Source organism: Lepisma saccharinum, chromosome 2, assembly GCF_977018435.1.
Source record: "Lepisma saccharinum chromosome 2, izLepSacc3.1, whole genome shotgun sequence".
Classification (NCBI taxonomy): Eukaryota; Metazoa; Arthropoda; class Insecta; order Zygentoma; family Lepismatidae; genus Lepisma; species Lepisma saccharinum.
In genome coordinates, this window is record NC_139230.1 from 166,082,962 (window position 1) to 166,107,614 (window position 24,653).

Sequence of the window (24,653 nt, forward strand, 5' to 3'; positions counted from 1 at the left end):
GAAAATGTCAATAAAATTTGTGACCTGATTTTGAGTGACCGCAGAATCAAAATCCGTGAGATAGCTGAGACTGTGGGTATTTCCTATGAGTGAGCACAAAACATTATTGTGAACGATTTAGGGTTTTCTAAGATGTCTGCGAGATGGGTACCCAAGTTGCTTTCAGTTGAACACAAACACATTCGACTCACCCTTTCCCGTGATTGTTTGGAACTGTTTGAAAGTGATCCGGAGGAGTTTATTGGCAGAGCTGTGACTATGGACGAGACATGGGTGCACCATCATACACCGGAATCAAAACAACAATCAAAGCAATGGGAACGACAAGGATCTCCTACCCCAAAGAAAGCCAAACAGGTTTTGTCGGCAACAAGGTTATGGCATCAATATTCTGGGATGCTAGGGGCATTATCTTAATCGATTTCTTAGAAAAAGGAAAGACTATCAATTCTGAATACTACTGCACCCTGCTTCGACGTTTACGCGAGGAAATTAAAGTTAAGAGGCCAGGAATGCTGCAAAGAAAGGTGTTGTTTCACCAGGATAATGCGCGCGTTCACACGTCCCTTGCATCCATGGCAGAAATTCATTCCTGTGGGTTCGAACTGTTGCCGCACCCATCCTATTCGCCTGATCTGGCCCCCTCGGACTTTTACCTGTTTGGAAACCTGAAAAAGTTTTTGGGGGGGTCAGCGATTTTCTTTGGATGAAGAGGTGAAAAGTGCTGTACTGCGGTATTTTGCAGACCTTGAGGAATCATATTTTAAAATTGATATAGCAGCGTTACCGGAGAGGTGGCGTAAATGTATCTCCCTCGAGGGGGATTACGTGGAAAAATAAAACATAACTTATCCAAATATCTTCTCATTTTCTAGGTCAGGCCACAAACTTTTCAATCCACCCTCGTATTATCATTGTTCCACATTTTTTAAAACCACTTACTGGCTATAGTTGTGTGGTGGATCTTTCCAAGAAGATATTAGGATGACCTGGTATAGTGAATAATGAAGTAATAATAAATAAGAAGTAATGATGTGGAGATTGGGAGAGGGCCTACATATCTGTCATGAGTGCAACCACAGTCTACAGTGACCCAAAATTGTGAGCCATTGTGAGCCAATCAGGGATCTAATTGAAATGAAGTTTTGGTCTACAAAGTTGCATCACAATGGTGATGGGCTTCATGCAATGAGCTGTGTGTCTGAATGGAAAGCTGCTGGACAGGATTCGGTTCCCAGAGTTTCAGTTTATTTATGTCCACTTTATGCTTAGATAGGAATAGTGGGACTGGACCTACAGTTTAAAGTGGACTGTGAAATTCTACACCACCAGTGATCAAACTTGGGACCCCTTGAATACAAGGTGACTTTACCACTATTCCATCAGGGTGGCCTTTGGTCCCCAGTGGTCTATCACACCACAGAGTGTGGTTTAGTTTTAGTAAAGTAAATGTACAGCACAATTCAGTCAGAGAACATGTTTATTTATCAAGCAAGTGCTACGACAAATCAATGAAGGCTATATAGTTAGTTCTAAGTGTACAAACCTGACGAGTCATCATCCTCTTCTTTATCATCCACTTGGTATTCTGCTCCTGCCGTTTTTGCCTTGTCCTTCTTTTGCCCACTAACACCTGCTGCTCCCTCGGCTTTCTTCATTTGTTCAGATTTCCTGGAAGTAAAAGATGCATATGAAGTAATTAACACTAGGAGGATGGTGATTTCCAAGCTACCGATTAGGACTGACCTGTCAATTTGAAGGGTACATTTTCTGTTTAATATTCTCCACTGCTGTTGTTCTTGTCATAAAACAGCTTCTGCGTTTCATTATTTGTTAAATTTTTGCAGCATAATAACAATTTCTTACAAATTCTTCCTCATACAGTGGATAATAGAGGGGCACATAAGGAACAAATAGTCAGGTCAGAAGGATTACATAATTCATATTTACTTAAATCATAGATTACAATCACTAAGCTTTAATTAATAAAAACTACCACAAGAATTAAAGCATCGAACACAAGTATGGTATGACTGTCCAGTACAAGGTCCACATACATATTGCCTGCAGTTCATGCAGGTCTCAGTGCTTGTTCTTCCCTTTACAGCCTCCTATCTGGCAAGTCTTGAGGGTATCACTGCTCAGGAGTGCACTGATTGGTACGGAAGGGATCTGTTTTCTTTTCGCTACATAAGGTGCAGCAAATTATTCTGCCAATATGAAAATAAAATCTCAGAGAAATTTTCTAGGTCGTCACCTCTTTGAATAAGATAAGGGAGTTGATGACTGTGATATCCAGAATATTGAAAAACACGTACATCAGCCATCTTGTGCATCAAACAACTTCACTGTATAGAGGCACGCCATTTGGTCTGAACTAATATTCAATTTGATGGATTCATTAATTGAAGGGCTCGGATGTAAAACATGGTAAGTGACATTTTGGTCATTTCTGAGTTCATTATAATTGCAAAGATGAGGATGGGTGATGAAATTTATGAAGGGACACTTACAAATAACACCCAAGATTCAAACCTGGGACCCCTGGCATTGTAGCATGTTGTGCTAACCACTACGCCAAGGAGGCCAGCACATTAAATTTGAAAATATGTCTGTTAGACGAGCAACAATGAGCAATAATGAACAAATGTTCACTTGCACATTTAATACGCTATGGTTTACAGATGCGAGTCTAAAAAATTGTACCCGTCAAAATGACGGACGATAGTACTTACAGTAGTAACCCTTTGTAGTATCCTTTGGATGTGGAATAAAAGATTATTTTTTTCTAGAAGTGCAGAGTACAAATATTTAGCAAAACTTGCAGAACATGGAAGCTGTGGACTAAAATTAACATTGTCTATATTGTATTGTAAAAACGTCACCCGTCAAAATGACAGGATCTGTCCTACTAGTGTTAAGTGAGTAATCATATTGATATTAGGAATATGATTAGCAACAGAGAAACCCAGAATTTATAGTTTCCAGCATTATAAGTTTTTTTGCCACAGTTTTCTAGAAGAAATAAAAGTGAAGGTTCAGTGTAATGGACAGAGATTAATAATCAGCTTATAAGGGCATTCTGGTATAAAGTCAAATAGTGTATAACTTTATAAGAACAAACTGTTTATGTACCCTAGCCCTTCTCCTTTTTTATCACAAACTATATGCCACAATCAACTGTCTATTTACCCGCTTTGTGATGTCGGCTTAGAATTAACCTATAGTCACCGGATAGTCTTTCTATCAGCTGTAAACCAGTTGAGGATGGATGGGAAAATGCTTTCCTAGCACCATGTGGCAGCAATTAATGCACCATTTCTTAAAAAATACACATGATATTTCAGTTCTGTTATTTTGTGGTCATTTGTGTACACATGGAGGTATGACACTCAAACTACAAAACAATATATATGCATAGGATTGCAGCATGTCGGAGTATCACACGCAAACTCTCTTTGCGTGTTGGAACAAACTATTCTAAACATTTTTTTAAAGAAGAAAAACTTTCAATTTCACATTAAATTATAATGAAAAACAAGTACACAAATTGCATTTTTGAATGGCAGAAAATGAATGATAAATACATTCCAAATATTATTCATTTTGTACATATAACATGTATAACTTTCATGTAAAACAAATGTTTTACATATATTCAAAATTGAGTGATGTAAAATAAGAAGATACATGCACCAACACTAAATTGTGTACATATTCAAAGTTTCTTTAAAAAAAAACACACACACACACACACACACACACACACACACACACACACACACACACACACACACACACACACACACACACACACACACACACACACACACACACACACACACACACACACACACACACACACACACACACACACACACACACACACACACACACACACACACACACACACACACACACACACACACACACACACACACACACACACACACACACACACACACACACACACACACACACACACACACACACACACACACACACACACACACACACACACACACACACACACACACACACACACACACACACACACACACACACACACACACACACACACACACACACACACACACACCCCCCCCTGTTTTCCCACCCTCCATTAAGAGGAAGCTGGACTTTTCACGCCAAAGCGAGGAAGTTTTAAAAGTGCTCTGATTGGACTGAGATTTTTATACGTAATAGAGGTACTCCCGAGGATAGCGGGAATCTGGGTGTGGCTGCTATACACTCCATGGAAGTTGAGATATTGACAATGAATGGGCGGACAAGCACAGCACCCCCAAGAGAGGAAGGTGCAAACTTAAGAGTATTGCGAGGAATCGTTATTCTTTTGTTATTTCTTAGGTCACACACTGCGTTGACGAAACGTTATGTAAGAGGAAGCCACAAGCACCAAACCCCGAAGCGAGGAACCAACTAAACACAATAGTGTCCGTAAAACGTGAATAGAGAGGAACTACGTGTCACGTTATGATGAGTGACGGGTGATTCGAAGCGCGAGCTGGTGTTTGACGTTCCTAACTCGGCCCCCATTGGCTGCGCTACCTGTCAGCAATCTGCCGTCGATCACGCGGCAACCCAAGCACCGCCCTCCATACCAAATCATATGGGAATAAATGTTGCAACAATGTGCGAGAGCGTCTCCGCGCCAAAAGGGGTGGAACAAGCTGGTTTCGGATGGCTTAGTAACGGTGCAAGCGGTACGACAGGCGAGGAACGTACGTACGGTGGCCATTTTCTACCTCGCGCAATTAGTCGACGTAAGGTGAAAGGACATAAATGGGGAGATAGACTAAATTGTGGTAGAATGAAAAATTATTCTTATAAAAAGAATATATTTGAATTTTCATCACATGGAATTGTTACTTGTTTGGGTTAGTTCTTAACACCGCTTTATGCACAGAAAAGCTAATCGGGACTGGACCTACAGTTTAAAGTGGAAACCAAACCACCGTGCAATGTGCATCTACTACCACCATTGCATGGCATCAGATAATATTATTTCGATGGATATTGTGATGCGTTGGAGGCTGATCGCTGTTAGTATTGTCAGTTGGGATGTCTAGATAAAACTGTTTTTTCTTAACTTCCATTAGAACGCCGTTAAGTCATGTTGATATTTACTTATATTTATTTATTTAACATAAAATATGTGTACCATCACTTTTGAACTAGAAGATGGTCGGCCCCCGTTGCGGAGTGGTTAGCACATCGCGCTGCAACGCCAGGGGTCCCGGGTTCGAATCCTGGCTTGGGCATGAACGTTTGTGATGTCTATTCATCAATTTCATCATATCATCACTCATCCCCATCTTCGCAAATTAGCCAAAAGTGGCACAAGAAGCGAAGTAAAATAAATTTTGCTTTCTAGTGTCCTTTCGGGAGGCACTCGCTTCACTTTCACCGGCAAATGTTCCACACGTAGGACGCTGCTCCTCAATCCTCGATACTCAGTGGTGGCGATTGGGTTCCAAAACTAGGGGTCAAGGTACCAAATCTGGGTGGGGGGGGGGGCAAAGACAGTATATTTCCCTTTGTAGATAAGATTTAGCATAGTGTGAGGGCAAAAGTGGCGAGAAGTGGAGGCAAATGCCCCCCCTCGCCTCCTTCCTAATCGTAACCAAATAGCCCTTTCACAAAACAACATCGAAAACTAAATCAACCGCAAACGTACGGTCGCGGACACTTGTCGGTTGTAATGATTTAATTGAAAGTCAATGGTATTGTTATAATCCAGAAGTGTCCCTGACTGTACAACGTTCAAAGTGTCAACTTAACAGCTTAGAACAAGCGAGGCAACCCTAGAGGGCCAGGGGTGTGGAGGAGGCAAGGGGAAACTCCGAAAGCGAGTGACCTTGACTGGAGTATACTTGGCGTCAGTATTGCCAATAACTTGAACGTAAAAGTCGTGAAAAGTCCTTAGAAAATCCGCTAGAATGTCGCTAAATGAAATGTACTTCTAAAAAATAGCAAAAAGGTGGAAAAAATCGAGTACTTGCCTATAAAAGCAACATTTCCTCGTTACTTTCCTCTTCTTCTGAACACTGCACTTCACACTGATTACCGATGTCAGATACTAAATCATCGAGAAAATGCACTGCAAGAACGTTGTTTATTATTTCTGTGCACTTGGTTTTATGCAGGCGAATGCATGGTGCACTGCAGCTGTCAGTCACCAAACCTTTTCATACATAATTAGGACAAGTGATTCACGGTTAGCAAAGAACAGTGTTCGGCAATGAATAAAGCTAAAATAGCTTCAGCACTAGAAGTATTTAAATTTTCCGGTTTGAACTGTTTTTCTTGTGTTTTGCAGAACAGAAATAACCAGATCTGACTTTATGTTTCTGTGTTTCGAAAGTTTTTTTTTCAGATCGGTAGTTTGGGCATACAGATAGTTCTACTTTGCAGTACTTACAATACGCTTTCGCCGTGTCACTATCGACAGGGGTTAACCATTTGTAGTTTTCCCACTCCTTCCGATAATGTTTCTTGTATTGCGGTTTTCCCCACACTGGACACTGCCCTGCCCTGGGCTGACCTGCGCACAAACACGCACGAACTTTATAATTTACACTAGCACTTCCTTTGTCACCACACACTACCCAAAAAACTCCAATCTGAACCCACGCACGACGCGACCGCGAAGTCAAACGTTCTGTTTTACAATAAGGCAGCCGCAATGGCGCCAGGAGGAGTGTCTGATAACAATGAGCTGTGAACAGTGATGTTTACAAACATCACAAACCATACTGGAAAAGGGGGTACGCTTTGCTTCAGTTTCTCTTTGTGCATCAGAAGTGAATTACGAGGGTATTTCCTTATTTAATAACTATAAAACGGACATTTTTAAGCATTTAGACGTACCTACTTACGCAGATATTTTGTGAATTCTCCAAATTAGTCGCTAAAGAGCACACGAAGTAGCCAGAAAAGTCGCTCGTCACTTTTTCACGTCTTTTGTCGCCAGCTAGCCAGATCCGCCAGATTTAGCGACTTCTCGCTAGAGTTGAAAACACTGCTTGGCGTCAGCTTTAGTAAAGTGTAATATCATTAATTTAGAATTCATGAATACCTTAAAAAATTAATTGTTCAAAGAATGATGAAGTAACTTTCTTTGTAAACAAGAATTACACTTGCAGGCTGTATTATCGATGTATATAAATGTCTGAATTATTGACAATCCATTTGTATTTTGCATGAAAAGTGTTCACAATTTAGATCCCCTGCTGTCAAAAACTCTTCGCCATAAATCGGCACGACAAAAATGTTAATTAAATGAATTTCACTGTTTTAATGCGACGTAATATCCAGAAAAGAATATTCCCTCTTGTTTCTCTGCACTTGATTTTTATTTCACTAGCTTTGTTGCTGCTTAGGCTATATCAGAGAAGAAGCCTCATGATTTTTTTTTTTTTTTTCAGAATAATACACGAGCTTAATAAATTCCGTGGCGTAACAGTTCTGCACATGGTCTACAAAGATGTCAACGGAAAGTTTAAAGGAAGCGTCAAGAATGATAAATAGAAAAAAAATCGACTTTGGTAGTTTTTGTTCCTTTTGTGCGGTCCTGGAAGACAATATGTGTAGTCATAGTTAAAGCCCGCTTATTCCTCTTTCGGTGGAGCCCTATTTCAAATCCGTGGGTTTAGCTGCTTGCACGTAACATTCATTCCAGTGATAACTTGCACTTCTCCAGCATTCAAAGTTTACCACCGCCTGGAATTTCAGGATGCGGAAAGGGCTATTGATATGTTGTTTTGACATCAAATAGAACAGATGTGCAAATTTTCAGATTCACACAATTTTTGCAAGATTAAAACCTAAATTGACGGTCTGTAAGTTTAAATGGAAAGTTAGTCTCTTTGGCTGCCCCAGTCGTTACAAAGCTATCAAGGCGCGAAAGAAGAATCCCTTTTAATTTTATTTTTTATTTTGTGCGAGACATGAGAGTGTATAGTTGTGTTTGTCCCATTGTACACTCGTAAATGCATTCTCATCGTCACCGCAAGAGATAAAAAACAACGAAAATAACTGAAGAAAAAGAGAGTGAGTGTCGAGAAGTTTCGACCTATACAATCGTTGAGGACGCGGTGCAACCTAAAAAGACCAATACTGTTAATTGTGTGCATTACCTTGTTTTTGCTGATCGCTGATTAAATTGTTTTTTTGCATACTTGTAAAATATGCATTGCACATTGAAAACACTTGTTTTGTAAATATAAAACCAATCCAACGCAGGCTTAGGGTTGTCCGACCTGTCATGATATGCTGGAACTGCTGTTGTCGTCGTGAAGAGATTCCTTCCTAGAGTTTTCTCACTAGCCACTGGATTAACTGTGATCCTATATATTTTATACCCTGAGTCCCTTACCGTTGGAAAGAAGTATGCACACAAAAATTACAAAGCAATTCGAACTTTCAGGATTCGTGATATTGTTTATTTCCCTTCGCTCTTGTGCCACTTTTGGCTAATCGCGAAGATGAGGATGAGTGGCGATACAATGAAATTGATGAAGGAACACTCCTCACACACCCATGACGAGGCCGCGGGATTCGAACGCCGAGACCCCTGGCGACGTAGCGTGCTGTGCTAACCATCCACCACGAAGGCCAGCCTTTCAGGATTCGTCCATTACAGTGCGGCGAGGGGGTTTAAGCTTTCACGTTTAAACGTACGTTCCTGTCGCCAGGAAAGAGATGAGCAGGCAAGCAATGTTCGTTTTTTTTCACCCATCCTACTGGTATAAATCATGGTTGCAGTTTAGTGTTGCTATGCGAAGGTAAACTTCCCTCAGGGCAGGAGAATTGAGACAAAATTTTAGGCGAAAAGCAGTGGCGGCGCCAGGGGTGCGTGAGTGAGTGCTTGCGCGCCCTTTAATTTTCTTCCGCATCCCTTCAGCACACCCTACGTTCAACTGAAAACATTAATATGTAATATTATGTCATGTCATATTGAGGGCCGAATGATAGGTTATTATTGTATGCAACAGGCAAGCACTGAAAGAGGTACCAATACTTTTCTGTACTTGCGGCAGCCTCTGTAAAGATCAGCGGCCGTTTTTCTTCTTTCGTCAGCATTGTCGTTATCAATTTTTTCTTCTTTTGTTTCTTCAAGTGGTCTGTTCGTGGTTTTTGATAATTGGCTATAGATTACTGTGAGTTATGTTTTTTTCTTTCTTGCATTGTTCATAAACGATTTGTTTTCCGTCTACTTGTTCTTCCTTACACTGGAGCAAAAAATTCAGGTACTTTTAAGACATCACCTCATCAGGTCGTGCTCTGGAAATTATTTAATGCGAGTTGTAACATGAAGGTTACTGTTCTTCTTAATACGTTCTATATATTTGTTCCACGTTTAATGTCCAGTAAACGTACCATTTCAAACTTTTTCCAAGACTGTTAGGAAGATGCCCAATGTTCACGAAGAAATTTTACAGTTCGTTGTTGGGGATAGTGCGGCAGAAGGGATTTTAAAGATGACACAGTTCCTGTACTCTTCGCGTTTTGTCTTGTGGCAGACGGTGCCTTCATTGGTTACATTGAGAAGGTTCAAAAATTGTCTTTTTAAGGGCAGGATGGTTTTATTTTGTATTTCACTACATAGTTCAATAAGACTGCAACGTGTATCTGAATGTTTACACTGCATGGAATGACCACTTTCTTGTAATACATATCGCACCCCCTAACTTCCTTTCCGCAACCCCTCAGCACCCGTAGATGAATAATTCTGGCGCCGCTGTTGGTGAAAAGAGATCGAAACTGCAGAGATATTTGAAGATACAGTCGTTGCATATTAAAATCAAGCTGGATGGAGGCATGAATTATCCGTTTTTCATAATTACATATTTCAAACTTCTTACTTGGTAAAACCGTATTTTCTTGATAAAGTTTTGTGATCGTGTTTTAGTTTTTCCTTGGATTAATGGAAATTTTTCATAATGCAAAGGAAAAATTATACTTTCCACTTTTTGCAACAGTTGTTTGTTTTCTAAGTAACAATTTACGGAGTTCCGTGATTAATAATGGAACAATGAAATCTGAGTGCTCGTGTTCCCATTATCGCGGTTGTCAGCTGAAAATGAGTTTGAGTTTTTGTTTTGAGTCCACTTTATGCACAGAAAGTCTAATCAGGTCTAGTCTTACAGTTTAAAGTGGTATCCGAAACACCATGTATCGAACTCAGAACCCCTTGATTACAAGGCGATGACATTACCACTGCGCCATCGGGGAGAGGTCTTGGCTTAAAAATCGAAAGATTCCTTGGAAAAGAAAACATTCTCTCTTTCAAGTTTTCATGTTCATGCCTATGTGCGAAATTTAACTGTAAGTACAGAGAAGTTCCCAATGTTTCCTTTTCTCTCTCCAAGCTACTCGTGAAGAAAAATATAAAAACCATTAACGTAAATAGTCATTTACAATTTTGAGCAAGCCTTTACATGACAAATTGCATGATATGCTTACAAAATTTCGAGGTTGTTTAAATCAGTTTGATTTAAATTGTGTGATTGACAAAAATCAGTGTTCTTTTAAAATAAAATAAATATACAATAATGCACATAAGTAATTTGTGAATATCAGAATAACTTTTGGTGAAGATACATCAATTTCTTGATAATTCAATAGTTTTTACTTGGCTTCGGTGTATAAAGTGGGCTTAAAATCAAACTTAAACAAAGAAACAATATCGAAGGAAAATTAAGTGAACAAATTATATGTACTCATGGAGTGAAACTCGTAAGAGTTATGAATGCAGCAGTAGCCCCCCCCCTTCCCAACAGATGAATAAAATCAGCTTAAATGTGAACTCCTTGGCGTCGCAAGGCCTTTTTACGTGACACGTCCTCTCGTTAATTAATTAACCGCCATATTAATGCTAAACTTCGTCACACCTTTTGCACTACTCAAATACTCTGGATTTTGAGATATTGAATGAAATGAAAGACGCAAACATATGCACCGCACTACAGTGACAATGATTTATGGATTACTGACAAAGTATATCGGCAGGCTTCCTTTGTAACTAAATTTCTCGGAGACATTAGCTGCCACACAACAATCGTAACATAACCTCCCACCTTTAGTGTTATTGGAGAGTTTGGCTGGTTGTTTCCATCGCGGCTTCTCACCTTTCATCAAAACCTTGCCGCCTGAAAGTCTCCCTCCCTTCTTTTATCTGCTCAAGCTACAGCCAGGGCATTTGAAGCGGTGTTTGTTTTTCGTTACGAGTACTTCGTCTGTGGGCTGCATAGAAGTGCGCAGACACTCTGATTAGGGGGAGGGGGCAAAAGCCTTGATGAAAATCCAGTCGGGAAATTAAAACCTCATTCCATATCAAAGGCGCATACCCAGATTTTTTTAGGGCGGGGGAGATCCTAAAATGTGGAACAAAGAGAAGGGCCGAAAATGCAGTTGGATTAGTTGAGTTAAATTACTTTACGTCACTTTTCTGTCACTTTTGGCTAATCGTGACGATGCGGATGAGTGATGATATGATGAAATTGATGAAAAACACTTACAAAGAACACCCATGTCCAGACCGAGATTCCAACCTGGCGTCAGAGCGTGATACGCTAGCCACTCTGCCACGGTTGTAGGCGAAATGCTGTTGGAGTATTAGATGTCACCATCAATGCTATGGTGGTATTGCAAGGAGATATATAATTGTAGAGTTGAAATTATGGTCCAAAGTAACGAGAAAAATAAACAATAAACCTGGCAATAAACAGCACAGTCGCTCACATACAAAGTCTGTCACACAGCGTACAACTGAGTGATTATTTTTGCACTCAATTCTCAGAAGTATTCTAATAGTACTTTCCTCCGCAAATTGTGTTTTCAATTTTCCATTAATTTTCTTACACCAGCACCATTGAACAACCATGATAATTCTAGGTTTAGATAATAATATATTTATAAATTAAATGATGCGCATTAGCAATGATTCTTCTAGTAAAAAAATGTCTATTTCTGAGTTAACCAATAGAACATTTTTGCATTTTCGCAGCACCATTGCAGTTAAAATGAAAGTCGGGACACTGATGGAGACGACTGGCAGAATCTGAACAAAATTCCCGACCCTTCTTTAACTAAACCTTTCACTACGCACACGTTTGCAAATTAAAGGCTCATATTTTTACATATATATTTACAAATATTGGATAACGTAAACACTGATCGTCCAAGATTAGAATGAACTTTTGCCGTCTTAGGAGAATATCTTATACTACAACGTTAGTCTTCTTACAGTTGGTAGAAGTTTCAAACGCCTCCAATGTCACTGACACAATCCTGTGCGACAAAATGTTGCTTAACATAAGGCAACAACAGATAATTTAAGCTGTTTAAACGGGTATCTGATATTGCACCATCTTAGAGAACACCCATTCACACGAACAACTTTGTCACAGGAAAAACAAAGTATCTTCAGCAGTGGCGGTCATGGACGTCCGCAGGGAGGAGCAAGGTAATTTTTCCAGCGGGGGGGGGGGCAAAGGAGGCATATATTTCCCCAAAATAGTGATACCCCTCAAAAACACTGCTTCAGTCTGAAACATAGGCGCCGACTCCATGGGGCTTGGGGGGGCTCGAGCCCCCCAATGTTAAAGATGTGGGGCAGAGCCCTCCAAATAATTTTGCTTAAGAGGATCTAATGTATTATTTTGCTTCTCTTGTAAAGTTTACTCTGAATTGTGCCACATGAACTGAACTTTAAATACACATTTGAAATGTTATAGACCATCAACTTGGGGGGGGGGGCTGAGACCGCAAAATCATCAACTTTGAGGGGGCTATGACCAGAGACAGCAAAACACATGACTTATTACTATATACTAAGTATGTAATTATGAGTATTGTTAATTTTTTTTACTAAAAAGAGTTTCAAAAGACGATATGCATGAACTAGGGTAGTTCGGGCTACAAATGGCTCTCACATGACATTCAGAACGAGATCATTGATATATTAGAGAGATCTGTTTTGCGCTCCGTGGTAGCAGATATTAAAAGTCGGGAATATTTTGCTATTATGGTTGACGAAACTTGTGCCATATACATCCGTGGACAATTAATATTCTGCATTCGAACTGTGAATAAAAATTTTGACATTTATTAGAAATTCATGGGCTTTTATGAGATTCCGAACAATGAAGCCAAAACTTAAAAAAGGGAGAGCGAGTCATTCATTAATTTATTTCAGTGATCAGAGCCCCCTCCAATAAGTTTGACAAGTCGGCGCCCCTGGTCTGAAATTATCATGTTCCTTCAATGCCCTAATAATAATTAACAAAAATTAGTGTGTCTGAATGAAATTGTGTGAAATACATATAATTTAAGGTGGACAGAATTTTAGAAAAAAATGTACATGTCGCATTTGACGTAGTATCAGAATCATTCAACCACCTAAGTATGAGGGAGTGCTAAAAACAAGAAATTTTCTGGAATGTTAATGACAATAAATTTGTTAGAGTATAAAGTGGGAAAGTCCAATTACATAGTAAATAATGTATCCCCTACGTAATTGCTTGGAACTCTCATTGACATGAAGATATTTCATTTTTCTTTAGTGGTATAATATTGTCGATAATATTCCTCTACACTAAATTTCTAATCGGCAGTATTAAGGGACAACTGCCCCCTTGCCCACGCCTATGGTGGGCTGTACTCTTGAGATTTGTTTTACAAATTTATACAACACGTAACTACGGCCAGGGCCTTTATTGTTATAACATATTTTTCATTTGGCATCGAATCGAATACTTATCTACACTTAACTGATGAAAATCAGCCGAAATAGACAAACTTGACATGGCATATTTTAACATATTTTACCAATTTCGTTTCTATACAACGTATTTCTTCAATGTTCTCATAATAAGACATATTTTTGTATAATTTCGTAATTGTCTTGCACATAATCGGTTATTTTATAATAGTGATGGGTCATGGCAGTTCCATTTCGGGAAGCAGTTCACCGGAGCTCGCTCACCGAAAGGAAGCGTTCACCGGAAGTCATTCAAAGGAACTACGAAGCCACGGAGCATGCTCTCGGACGAGGCAGTTCCTTTTAGATAGGCAGTTCACTGGAACTTGCTCGTTGAAGGAGTCGTTCACAGCCATACCAACACAGCTCGAAGTTGATTTCGTTGGCGGAGGAGGGGATGTGGGAGACTGCTTCTGGAGTGGGTGAAAAGAATTAGAGGGGAGGAATCCGTCTTCGTGCACATATTAAACAGCTATAGGAAACAATGTATCGACTGACCGACCGAGGTTCGGGAGCTGCTTTCAGGGTGGGGGTGAATGAAAATACATTTTAATGGATAATTGAACTTTAGCAGACAAAAAGTCCTCATCGGAAAGGAAAAGTTGGACAAGTTCTCTTCCTTTCCAAAAATGAATTCCTACCCCTTGTTGTCGCAGTGCATTACAGCGCCTGGTGATAGATTAGGAAAAATAATTGTAAATATTTTAAACATGGACGTCCGCTGTATTTTCTCCAGGGAAGGGCAAACAATGTATTTTTCCAAGGTGTCAAACGAGGCATATTTTCTTCCAAAATAGTATAATCTCCTAAAAAAAGAGTTCAGTTTGAAGTTAGCATGAACCTGTAACGCCCTTCTAATAATTAACAAATTGAGATTGAAATGAAATTATACGTATGTGTAAAATGTACAAATTGTAGGTTGAAATTTATTTTCTAGGGTGGCCGTCGCCCCTCCCCACCATTTCAGACTTTCATGCAATTAAATGAATACACGGTCAAACAAACACCCGTAAGAGAATGGAAGAGAGGACGCTAAATCTTTGACTACGAAGAATGCATTCGTATTTTTCAAGCTCTCTCCGCCTCCCGGCCCCACTTTTACTTTGAGAAAATGGAAGAGCACGGAAACGGAACATTTGATATGATGATCTTATATCTATCAAGTTCCTTGCAATGCGACTTGCGAAAACATGCCACAAAAAGGATTAAAGGTGAATTAGTTGCCCATCCCTCCCTCATTGTTGAGCTTCTGCAGCATTACTGTAAACAGAGTTGAAACGCATAGCTACGCGGAAAACCGCCACTATCAACAATCAGCAACAAAAGAATGGACCTCGCTCTCTCTCTCTCTCTCTCAGGTTCGTAGGAGTGAGTCATCCAATAGGAGCGTTGGCAACATACAAGCAAAGCTCACGACTTCTGAGGAACTACCACGGGTCATGGCAGTTCCTTTTCGGGAAGCACTTCACCGGAGCTCGCTCACTCAAGCAGCCATTCAAAGGAACGAAGGACCAACTCCTCCCGATGTTGGTTTCGTGCAGCTGAAGTGAAGGGGGTGGGGAAGGACTTTCTGGAGTTAGCTTGAGTGAAAAGGATTAGGGGAGAGGGAACTGCGCTTACTACTACTCGACTTCCCACAAGAAAACCAGAGAACATACACGCAAAGCTCACGACTCCTGGAACAAGGAACGGTTCGTTCACGAACGACCCATCACTATTTTATAATTTATTCTTCGTACCTTTAACGCAACGGATAGTTTATATTATCGATGGCAGTATAATTAAATTAAGGACAAAGAAATTAAAAGAAGATGCCGTCTTTTCTTACCAACTAATGCAGAACAATAATATCCCCCCCGATTTTTTTTATCCCGCAACAGTTGATAGCTGTGCGAACATTATTGAGGAAAGAATGTACTCTGTCATTGTTGTGCATGCACAAGACTCACAGTAAACAAGTGTCAACTGTTCTCGTTTGTTTACCTTTTTCGCTTCTCACAATAATCAGTCAAAAGCAAAAATAGCATTCTGTACATTACAGCCCCTACTCTATCGGCAATCGAGTACAGGATAGGGTTACCAGACGTCCGGTTTTTCCCGGACATGTCCTACATTCTAGCCTTATGTCCGGCGTCCGGGAGGAATTTGAAAAATATCATAAATGTACTACATTTTGAGCATCACATAATATTAATTAGGAATATACGTAAGAGTAAAATTAAACAAGTTACAAGTCTATGGACTGCGCTTTCCTACTCAATAGTGGGGGCCTCCCCGATGGCGCAGTGGTACCGTCGTTGCCTTGTAATCAAGGGGTCCCGGGTTCGATACCCGGTGGAGGCACATAGTGGTTCGGATCCCACTTTAAACTGTAGGTCCAGTCCCGATTATCCTTACTGTGCACAAAGTGGACTTAAAACACCAAATCAAATCCTTACTCAATAGTGAAATTTATTTTGATTCAGTCATTGCCCAAAAAGAAAAAAAGTTTGTCCTGCTATTAAACAAACGGGAAAACGGAAACAATTAATGAATAAAGTTTTGGGACCACTTTCTGATAACGTCACTGTTCATTGCCTGAGCAGAATTTCTTGCCTTAGGGTTTATACTGATGGAACAAGGTGTTGCCCATTCTTATTCAATATTCAATATAATTTGATTGTAAAGCAGGGGTATAGAGAACAAAGTTATTCAGGGTGTCTGCCAAAGTCATGGAAGTCAAGAAATAGTAAAGAAATCAACAAGCAGGTCAAGAAGTCAATAAAAAGGCAATAAATTATTCTTGTGGTCAAGAATTCTTGCTATTATGACTGATTGATTGATTTGGTTTATTTTACTTCACTTTTTTCTGTCCCTTTGACTAATCGCGAAGATGAAGATGAATGATGGTAAGATGAAGGGAGAGTCACACACATATAGGGAAAACCGACACAAGCCCCACATGAGATTATACTGGCTGAGAGGGTGAGAGTCCAGATGCCAAAGCCTCGCTTGTCTGCCAAACACAGTTCAGGATGCATTAATACGAGAAAGCAGATCTAATTCTCTTCTTAAATTCAACTTCAGATTTTATCTTAACTTGCCCTTTAGTAGGGGTTTTCATTAAATAAATAGTTATTTTCTTAATTACTAATTTCCAACTTTACCTAAGTAGGGGTCGAATAAATAAATGTTAAGAAAACGGTAAAAAGGTCTAGAAAAGTCCAGAAGAATTCTGGATGTGCTATTTTGGTAAACTACCCAAGATTAAACTTCTGGAACTATTTTAAATTAAGGTAATTGCTGAATATTTCTTTGCCATTACAGGTTATAATTCAAATGTTGAGGGAGTACTTTCATTACCATCAGCATAACAGACTCACGAGAGAAATTATTTTTCATAAAGTCTGGAAAATGTATGTCATAATTTCAAAGAATTTGACTGTCCACTCTAACATAAATATAGTTTGACTATACCTGAAATTTTGATAAAAATTGTCTTCTCTGAGAAGTACCACTTAAATCATGTAGTAACAGGTGCATTAATTAGTATGATTGCAAGGTTTGAAATTTTGCACTTAAAAATTCATGAAGAATTCATTTCTTTAAAACTGAAAAGTGTCATTTTTCAACTACTTTCTGACGTATAGAAATATATATATTATTTATTGAGAATGTTTTGTGTCCTACATTTTGACTTAATGTCCTACATTTTGGGACAGCATGTCCTACATTTCCCTTACAGCGATCTGGTAACCCTAGTACAGGAGTTTCAAGATATCTTGTCGTTCGAGCCAGTGTGTATACTCTGTCCCTCCTTAGAATAATTGCAGTGAACCTCACGACATTTCCTATATTTTCCCACCACATTCTTCGGTTAAAGGAATTCTGTCTATTTAATACCCCACCTTAATCCATCTTCCCCGAATAATGAGAAATTTGAAAGTACTGTTGTGCATATATTTAGTTTTACAGGGAATATTTCTGCATTTTCTGACATTTTACATTTTTTATGACATATTTCTAATTTCGTGTGACATATTTTTCAACTTTTATGACATAATAACACACATATTTTACAGTTTTATAGGACATAAAGTCCTGGGCCCTACACATAATACATGCCCTAAGCTCTTGTTCTCCCTTATTTGCATGATGACGATATGACCACGAACAGTGTTAATAATATAGAACATTGACAAGTATCAAACTGAAAATCTAACGGATGATTATGAGCAGTAATTAAGTTGTGAGAATTCTTTAAGGGTATGCTGTAATTATGAAAATTTTTGTTTTGTTAAATGCTGGGACTTTATTTCTAAAATATAATAACAATAAGAGACAAATTGCTGAATGGTCTTCAGCTCCACAGTTGGCGCCACTGAGATAAATCGTACCTGGGCAATTCCGTTGAAGATTTTTCACCTATTTCATGTTCTTATGTACGTGGAACACTCCAGTACAAAACGAATTTTCATACACGTACGTTCAAAGGAAATAAAATCAGCTACTCAAAATTCATGGTAATGTAGTAAAAAGTCCTGGAAAATATAAAAACTTTTTTTTTCATCTATCATTTCATATCATATTTAACGGGTAGTTACTTCAAAGACACTGGGGTCACCTATCCAGAGGTAGCTTCTCTCACAGACCCCTTACAAAAGCACTGCACGGATCAATGCTCTTCATCTTCTCATTTACATATTATTTCCAATCCCATCTACAAGAAAGCATGCTTTTAATCTTCTAGTGTCAGTAGAGTGCCAAAGCAGGTGTTGGTTGGGCCATACCCCTCATCCCTTTGCCACAGCATTCCTTTAAAGTGAAGGCATCAGAATCCCTTATGAAAATCCTTGACATACCACTGTATGGGGTACAGAAAAATTTGGACAAGCAAACCCGTGAATTGCTTTAAAGAAAATTGGGGGGGGGGGGGGGGGTTATCGAGATACATGTACATCCGATTCCAAAGTGAAGTTATTTATATTCAGACAGAAACACGTATATTGCTGGGTGGTTTATGGTTGATTGTTGTAATTTGTATTCTTCTGAGTTGCTATTTTCCCTTTTTTAGTTTAATAGCGATGATTGGATGGAATTTATGATGAGGCATGCCGGAATTAGTACTAGACTCCTGTGTAATAGGTCGTGAGTTGATTACTGAAAATACTTCTCCACCAGAAGCGGTAAATCTACTATTGGAAAAGTTGACGTGTCTTCATAAAAATAAATTCGCAGTACCATTTATATGCGATTTGCATGTTATGAAACGAGTGAATTATGGAAAAATAATGATTGCGTATTTAAATCATAGCTTAATCTTATGTACCCGTGGTGGATCTATCGGGAGTGTGTTACGCTGCCACGCGGCGAACACGGATTTGATTTGCAAGGTGGGCGATCTCCACGTCAATATTTGAGTCCGCTATATGCTCAAATAGGTTATTCGAGATGGGGTTACAGTTTAAAGTGCTATCCCAATCACTGTGTGCCTCTATGGAGAATCGAGACGTATTTGTTCTGCTTGCAAGTTGTTTTCTTGCAATTGTTAACCCGGCAGGACGCACGCTGTGTAATTTTAATTGTTTTAAAGCTTGTACTTAGTAATAACTTTATTGATTAATTTAATTTTATTAATTTCGAACATTTGAATGGAATCACACAATTGACAAAAACGAGAAAAAAATAACATGTTGAAACACCAAACTGAAACGTGTGAGCACGCGTTGGGTTAAATTTGTCCAGGCAGTTTCTAAGATCCTGCTAACTAACGAACTAAATCAATGGGCCATATTATCGGTTACGTCACTGGCAGACTGCTGAACTTCGCACACTTTTTCTCCTTATGATATACGATTTGAGCTAGATCGCAAGGCAGGGCCGGCTTTAGGGCGATGCAAACGGTGCCACCGCATCAAGGCGCTGTAGCTGTGGTGGCGCGTCAGTTAAGATTAATTTGATTGTTGTGTTGCCTCTGCACTAAAACCACCCTTTCTGATATATTTCGCGATATGACGGAATACTTCCTAATTTCGCATGTCATATTTGTAAGAGACAGATGCAAGGGGCTGATGGGATTACAGCATCCCCAAATCCATGAACGAAAAATAAAAATGTGTGAAATGTTTGAGAGATCATTTTTTTTTTCTTTTTGCTCACTACACTCGCAATACAAATGTTTTGAAAAGGGTCATACCAAGTTTATACTTAGGCCTATTACTTTAAAAATATTGGTGCAAGTAGTATCGGAACGCGCCAAGGCCTGTTTTCTCCATGGGTGGTCTTTTATTTGCACGTACTTATAACTAATTTGCACGTACTTAGAACTAATTTGCGCGTACTTAGAATTCATTTGCAAGTACTTAGAATACTTTACATTTATTTATTTGCATGTTTATAACTTTTTATGAATATATAATTATTTATTTTATGAAAAATATGTATATAGAAGGTAATTAGAGGTACTAAACGCTATGCATATGTTTTTATATTCATTACTGCAAAGTATGTAATGTATAAAATGTTAATATTAATGTTTATAGTATTGAAAATAAGTTTTCTATGGTTTATGAACCGCTATGAACGGTGGTAATGGCTGTAGGTACAGGTCCAATTACGATTGGGGACGGTCCCGGTACTCGAACCCGCGATATGTAATATTATTAATTAGTACTATGTAATAATGTATGTTATTATGAAACACGGTGGTGCAACACGCTAGACAGAAGACGGTGAACTCCGCGCTCCGCGCTGAGGGTAGACGAGAAAGGAATCTCGACTCCGCTCTGATGCCAGACAGAGAGAATGAATTAATATTCCACGCAGGTAGACGAGAAAGGAATTTGGGGGAAGAGCGGTCAAGGTCAAATGACGTCAGAACGCTAGGACAAAGGAAGAACTTGATTGACCAATCAGAGAACGCGTCGGTAGATTTTCAGAACCGGTTTTTTTTCCCAAGGTTAACTAGTACGCAAGAACAGGGGAAAGCTATGCAATACTATAGGGCAGGGGAGGGATTGAACCAGACAACAAAGGATGTCTGGAAATAAGCAGCAAGGGTCAAATCTCTGAAGCTATGCGGTTTCCGCCGCCAATTAATATTCCGCTCAGGTTTGCCTCCAAGGCACAGGACGCTTTAGCGCAGGTTTTTTTTTATCTGTACTATGAAGAAGGGAGAGCTATTAGGGACGGGGCCTACAGTTTTCACCATTTGCTTTTATCACGGGTAACGAACCTAGGACCCTTTGATTATTGATTTAGGTAGTAAATGTATGTTACTGTGTGCTATTTAACTTAATTTTGAGTTTATTTTTTACCAAACTTTGACTTTATGTCAAACATTTTCACAGCTTATCCTTATTTTTACCAAAATAACACTATTTGTACTATTCAGGCAACACTTTTATTAAATTTTGGACTCACAAAGACATTTTTTTCTACGTTTAACTTATTATTTTACAACTTTATATTAATTTTTTACCAAAATAACACTATTTGTACTAATCAGCAACATTTTTTATTAAATTTTGGACTCACAAAGACATTTTTTCAACTTTTAACTTATTATTTTACAACTTTAAGTTAATTTTTTACCAAAATAACACTATTTGTACTATTCAAGCAACATTTTTTATTAAATTTTGGACTCACAAAGACATTTTTTTCTACGTTTAACTTATTATTTTACAACTTTATATTAATTTTTTACCAAAATAACACTATTTGTACTATTCAAGCAACATTTTTTATTAAATTTTGGACTCACAAAGACATTTTTTCTACGTTTAACTTATTATTTTACAACTTTATATTAATTTTTTACCAAAATAACACTATTTGTACTAATCAGGCAACATTTTTTATTAAATTTTGGACTCACAAAGAGATTTTTTCAACTTTTAATTCATTATTTACAAGTTTATGCCTATTTTTTACTCAAATAACACAATTCTATCTGTTCAGGAAAGACTTTTAGTTACATTTTCGACACACAAAGTGTGTGTTCTCAACTTCTATCTGTTTATTTCACAAGTTTAGGCTTATTATTACCAAAATAACACAATTCAATCTGTTCAGGAAAGACTTTTAGTTATATTTTCGACACACATAGTGTGTGATCTCAATTTCTATCTGTTTATTTCACAAGTTTAGGCTTATTATTACCAAAATAATACAATTCAATCTGTTCAGGAAAGACTTTTAGTCGCATTTTCGACACACAGAGTGTGTGATCTCAACTTCTATCTGTTTATTTCACAAGTTTAGGCTTATTATTACCAAAATAATACAATTCAATCTGTTCAGGAAAGACTTTTAGTCGCATTTTCGACACAGAGTGTGTGTTCTCAACTTCTATCTGTTTATTTCACAAGTTTAGGCTTATTATTACTCAAATAACACTATTTACACTATTCAGGAAAGACTTTTAGTTACATTTTCGGCACACAAAGTGTGTGTTCTCAACTTTTATTTGTTTATTTCTCAAGTTTAGCCTAATATTTACTCAAATAGCACGATTTGATCGTGTCTTTTATTACATTTTGGACTCTCAAAGACACACACACACACAGAGAGAGAGAGAGAGAGAGAGAGAGAGAGATTTTTTCCAAGTTTACAGGATTATTCTCTAGTTTACTCAAATAACACAATTTAGATGTGTTTTGAATTATATTTTGGATGCAAAAGTATGTTTTGACAAGTTCTACCCTCTTATTTTACAAGTTTAGGCTTATTATTACTCAAATAACAAAATTTAATCCAGTCAGGAAGGATTTGTTATTATATTTTGGATGCACAAAGAGAGGTTTTCAACTTTTTATTGATTTTTTGCAGGGTATGTATTAATTTTTATTTATTTTGTTTTGTATCATATATACATTTACAAATTTTTAACTTAGAGTTTAGTATTTATTTATTTTTTTCAAAAACACTAAAAAAGTACTTTTAGCTAAAATGTAAGCCACAGAATATATTATTATTATTATTATTATTATTATTATTAGGGTTTACTGATTTCCACTATGCTATTTTTGGTTCTGTATTTCTATATGTATTTATTTAGGGCAGGTTACGCCTGCCACGTAGGAAAGTTTGTTTATTTTAGAGTTTGCTGAGTATTTTGTTACTGCTATACTAGGTAAAAGTTTTCTAAATATACCAGATAGAGCTCTATATACTTTTGTTTTTGCTATTTTGGAGATGATGCGATCAGCACCACTCTCCATCTGCTTTTTATTTTATGTACCCAATATTATTTTGAGGCTTAGTGAATTCTAGAGCCTATTTATGCAGGAGAGAGGACTTGAAAATTTTGATCTCAGACAACCCACAACTATTTGTCAGAGTATTTTAAAGGATATTTTATACTTATTATGTGCCACTAGAATATCAAAGCTTGCTTAATTTTTATGTCTGTAACGCATTTATTGTATTTCTAACTAAGGCTTACTGGATAAAGTACACGAAATGTTTAACATTTCAACTATTTGCTTTTATACGAGGGCAATTTTTTAGTGTAACGAAAATTATGATGTGTCTATGAGGTCTGAAACCCCTTTACCGAGGGTCCATATTTGGACGCTTACTAATATTGTTTTTTTCCCCTTACATATAACAATTTAACAATATAATTACAATACGAAGTTAACAGACGGCTTAGGGGCCTAGGTCCACTTTCCAAACTTTTTTCTATGCTAGAAGAATAATTTAGCCTTATAACCTTTTTCAAGGTATTTTTTAAGTATTACTGGATTTTTTGGGTGCATCAACATTTGGGTTATTTTCATTTGGCTTATTATACGAGGCTACAATCACTATTTGAACACTGAAATTCTCTGATTGAAACTAAAAGCTTAGGCTGTAACTAGGGACTTAGTATGTATATCGACAATTTATAGGAAACACGAACCTTACAAAGGATTGTAGGTGACGTAGGACCATACGCCAGAGCTTTGTTAATCTGCAAGAAGCACTTGCAGCTAATATTACAAGGAAATGAGGTTGATTTTTACTGTTTCACGAGAATGCTATCTTTTATACACCCAATATTTGCTTTTTCAAGTAACTACATGTACCAGAAGCACTTACAGGCCAACTCTAACTAGACTTCGACTTATTCTATATCAGGTGCTAAATTTATAAAGAACTATGATTGTGTATATTTCTGAGGAAGTAGGCAAAAGCAGATTACCAGATTAAAGTATCTGAAAAACAGATTTTTCTGTGTAAGTATATTTTTATTGACTGGATTATTTAACAGATCAAACAGGAAGACTGCAAAATTCATTAAATGTAGTTCTATCGTATAGGTGGTTTCAGAGATATAAAAAGAACAAATATAAGATTTCGCTTTTTTTTGCTTCTGAGGCTAATCGCGACGCTAAGGGTAAATGGCGAGGAAATGTAACGGAGGAGAAACACTCCCAAAAGTTATGGGCTGCATGTAAGTTAATACCACAGAGATATTACAGTAGGTGTAGGTTCTACCACCAGAACTTTTCTATTATAATAATACTGGTTATGCTGTACTGTTAGCTAAAGATGCTGATATTTGAGAAACTTAAAAGCTTATTTGCAAAATTTTAGATAAATGATAATCTGTTAGACCGTAAACATATTTTATATCTATTCTGCAAAAGATCCGATGACAAAATTTAAAAATTGTAATCGCCCAGACAGGGACTCGAACCCTGGACAGATAGGTTAAAAGCCTAACGCTATACCAACTAAGCTACCTGCATTTTTAAAAAGTTAGTTATGTTAAGAAATATATTGAAACACCTGAGAACACTTTTGGTCTGGTTCGACAGAGAAGGAGACAACATTTCCAAATTTTTACAGACTAGGTGTATTTTTCCACTATAGAGGCCTTCACTATATGTAATTCGAA

The 24,653-nt window shown here is 37.9% G+C and overlaps 1 protein-coding gene across 4 annotated transcripts in view; it reads right to left on the reverse strand.

The window, feature by feature from the left end:
* The window catches only part of LOC145984561 (putative protein FAM10A4), a 173,153-nt gene that overhangs the window by 23,041 nt on the left and 125,459 nt on the right, over nucleotides 1–24,653 (reverse strand). For all 4 annotated transcript variants that reach the window (XR_014441355.1, XM_083118214.1, XM_083118212.1 and 1 more), the window contains one exon: nucleotides 1,547–1,671. Coding sequence is in view for 3 of the 4 variants with exons in the window: in XM_083118214.1 (XP_082974340.1) it covers nucleotides 1,547–1,671 (125 nt within the window). In the remaining variant the exon portion in view is untranslated. The remainder of the gene's footprint in view (nucleotides 1–1,546; nucleotides 1,672–24,653) is intronic.